This window comes from Otolemur garnettii, unplaced genomic scaffold (assembly GCF_000181295.1).
Source record: "Otolemur garnettii isolate 467f Iridium unplaced genomic scaffold, OtoGar3 scaffold00037, whole genome shotgun sequence".
Classification (NCBI taxonomy): Eukaryota; Metazoa; Chordata; class Mammalia; order Primates; family Galagidae; genus Otolemur; species Otolemur garnettii.
Genome location: NW_003852432.1, coordinates 102,540 through 105,038, shown reverse-complemented (window position 1 = coordinate 105,038; position 2,499 = coordinate 102,540). Strand labels below are relative to the sequence as shown.

At 42.5% G+C, this 2,499-nt stretch overlaps 1 protein-coding gene across 1 annotated transcript in view; it reads left to right on the top strand.

Moving 5' to 3' along the window:
* The window catches only part of STRIP2 (striatin interacting protein 2), a 48,617-nt gene that overhangs the window by 32,153 nt on the left and 13,965 nt on the right, over positions 1 to 2,499 (top strand). Inside the window, exon 18 of the mRNA XM_003789740.3 lies at positions 974 to 1,040. Coding sequence (XP_003789788.1) covers positions 974 to 1,040 — 67 coding nt within the window. The remainder of the gene's footprint in view (positions 1 to 973; positions 1,041 to 2,499) is intronic.

The following is a 2,499-nucleotide window of genomic DNA, read 5'->3' as shown; positions in this document are numbered from 1 at the left end:
CTCTCCCACTCTGGTCCTCTAGATTATCTTTGTCTGCATTTCTTGGACAAAGGTAAACACTTGTAGCCAAATAAATCATTGCCTTTTTACTTGTATAGAAGTTTTGACTTTCAAAATGTAGTGATAGGTCCGCGGAACCCTATGTTGGTCTTCATAGCCCCTGCTTTGCCAACGTCCTTTGTAAATTTCCAACTGCACCAGTTCAGGTAGACTGGTGTTTAAAACCTCATGGAATGTCAGGACCAGAAGGACACTGGAGAGTCACTGGTCCAAGTTCTGTACTGTATTCATGAAGACGGAGAAGAGAAAAGAAAGATGTGTCATTTGTTGCGTGACTGTGTCCCTGTCATCATTCAGTGCCTGATCCACTCCACATCCCAGTCATGCCTACTTACCTGGGCTTTCCGCAGAGCCTGCAGCTCCCTTGTAGTCCTCCACTGTTGGCTTTGGGGGCAGATGCTATACCATTCTTAAGCTACCAGGTTGGTTTTGCTGCAGGAAACTGCCTCTATCTCAGGCTTCCTTCAAAAGTGGCTTCTATGATCATTCCTCAGAGCTCTGGCTTTCAGAAGGACCTGGTGATGTAAGAGAGGTCTTTGTTATATCCCCACATGCTCAGATGGTTATTAAGTAGAATGGGTTTAGGCAGCATCTCTGGGAGCACTCATATTCACATGTACAATTAAATGCAGAAACACATTCATGTTTATGTATCCTTTTAATGAAGCAAAGAGAGCTAGGAAAAGAGGCTTTTTCTGCTCTCTTTAGCATCTGCCGGATGGGTTCCTCTCATGACTGTGAGGAGAGGAGACGGGAACTGCAGTTTAGTCCTCAATTTCAACCGAGGTCACTAAGCAATTTGGGACATGGATGGGGCCTACTGGAGAGAAATTACTCCTGCCCTTTTCAGATACAGCCATTTTCCTGCTGTTGCCATTTACCTAAAGCCTGTCCTTCTCTCTGCGTCTTGCAGCATCTCGGTTCTTGATTACCCTTGCTGTACCATCCAGGATTTGCCGGAGCTTACTACTGAAAGCCTGGTAAGCAGATGGGGATTTGGTGGCCTTTGAAATTGCTAGGTGGCAGAGGTTGGCATTTGCTCTTTCATTTCTTCTCCAGCCCGCTAATGCCCTGGTTTGGAAGTCTCAGATGAATGAGGGCATATGGCACGAGCACAGAGGCAGAAGGGATTTAGAGTTGCTGACCCAGTTGAGAAAGATTTGGAAAAGCCGAGCATAGCATTTTGCAGAAAAGGGTAAAGAGCTAGTGAAAAACACTGAGAGGAGGAAATTTAGAAAGATAATGGGACTGAAATTAAATATGAATATCTATGCTAACTGGCAGAAGAATCTTTTCTGCACAATTACCTATCCCCCTTCTCCTGTGCTATAGGCAATTCACTTCTTATCTTCATGTAGGTTATAAAACCCAGAAGTGTGTACTTGCCCGAGTCTCTCTGAGGCAAAAGTAGAGATAGCCACAGAAGGATAGCCCAGAAATGTTCTCATCTTGAAAATATGATAGCTCCGGGCAAATTGGGAAAGTCCCTTGGAGTTATTCTGAATTCCACAAAATGGGCCTTCAGCAGCATATTGAGGACGAGGTGTCTACTTCAGCATTTATTGTTACAGCTCCTTAAAAATAACACAGCCCATACCTTCACCCTGTTGCACTGTAATTATTTATTTGTACTGATTACTCAATTTGACTGCAAACTAGTATAGTATTGAAGAAAGAACTAGTATAGTATCACCATTTTATATTCTCAGGGTCTAGCACCACGTCTGGTGCATTGAAGTGCTCAGTAGATGCTAAATGACTGAACGATGGGTGCTACAACCCTTGTCCCCCAACTTTTAATTTCTGCCAAATGTTTTCATAGTAGTGTATTATGCAAAAATAGAGTGGTACCATCTGTATACAGGAAAGGTTTTACAGAACCATAGGGTTCTTGGTTGGAGGAGTTTAAGAGCCTTTTGATCCAACCTCCTTCTTTCAAAGATGAGAAACCTAAGTGCCCAGTGAATAAAGTGACTTGCCATGGTCTACTCCTCATAGATGACAGACCCTGAATTAGCCATGGGTCCTGACACACTAAATCTAGCATCCCTTTTTTACCACTGGGACAGAGATTCCCTGTCTTATTTAAATATGGTCTCAGCAGCCAAAGAAGTTGGAAGCTTTGTACTCATGCAGAGAAGTAATTAATTGTATAACCCTGTTTATGTCCCTGATGTTATTCCATTTTTAATGGCAGTACTGTTTTATAGCTGGAAAGGTTAAATAACTGCCAAGACCTGACAGTTGAGAGTAGCAATCACAGGAGAGACATGCATCCCTACAATTCAGAGTTGGAATGAAGAATACATTTTTCACAGAAATAGTGGCACAGAGCAGCGTTAAAATTTTGGTGTTAGAAGGGTATTTCAGAACATAGAGCAAGTTTTTATGGCCTGAATCTATTTTTTTGTTTTTTTTGAGACAGAGTCTCACTATGTC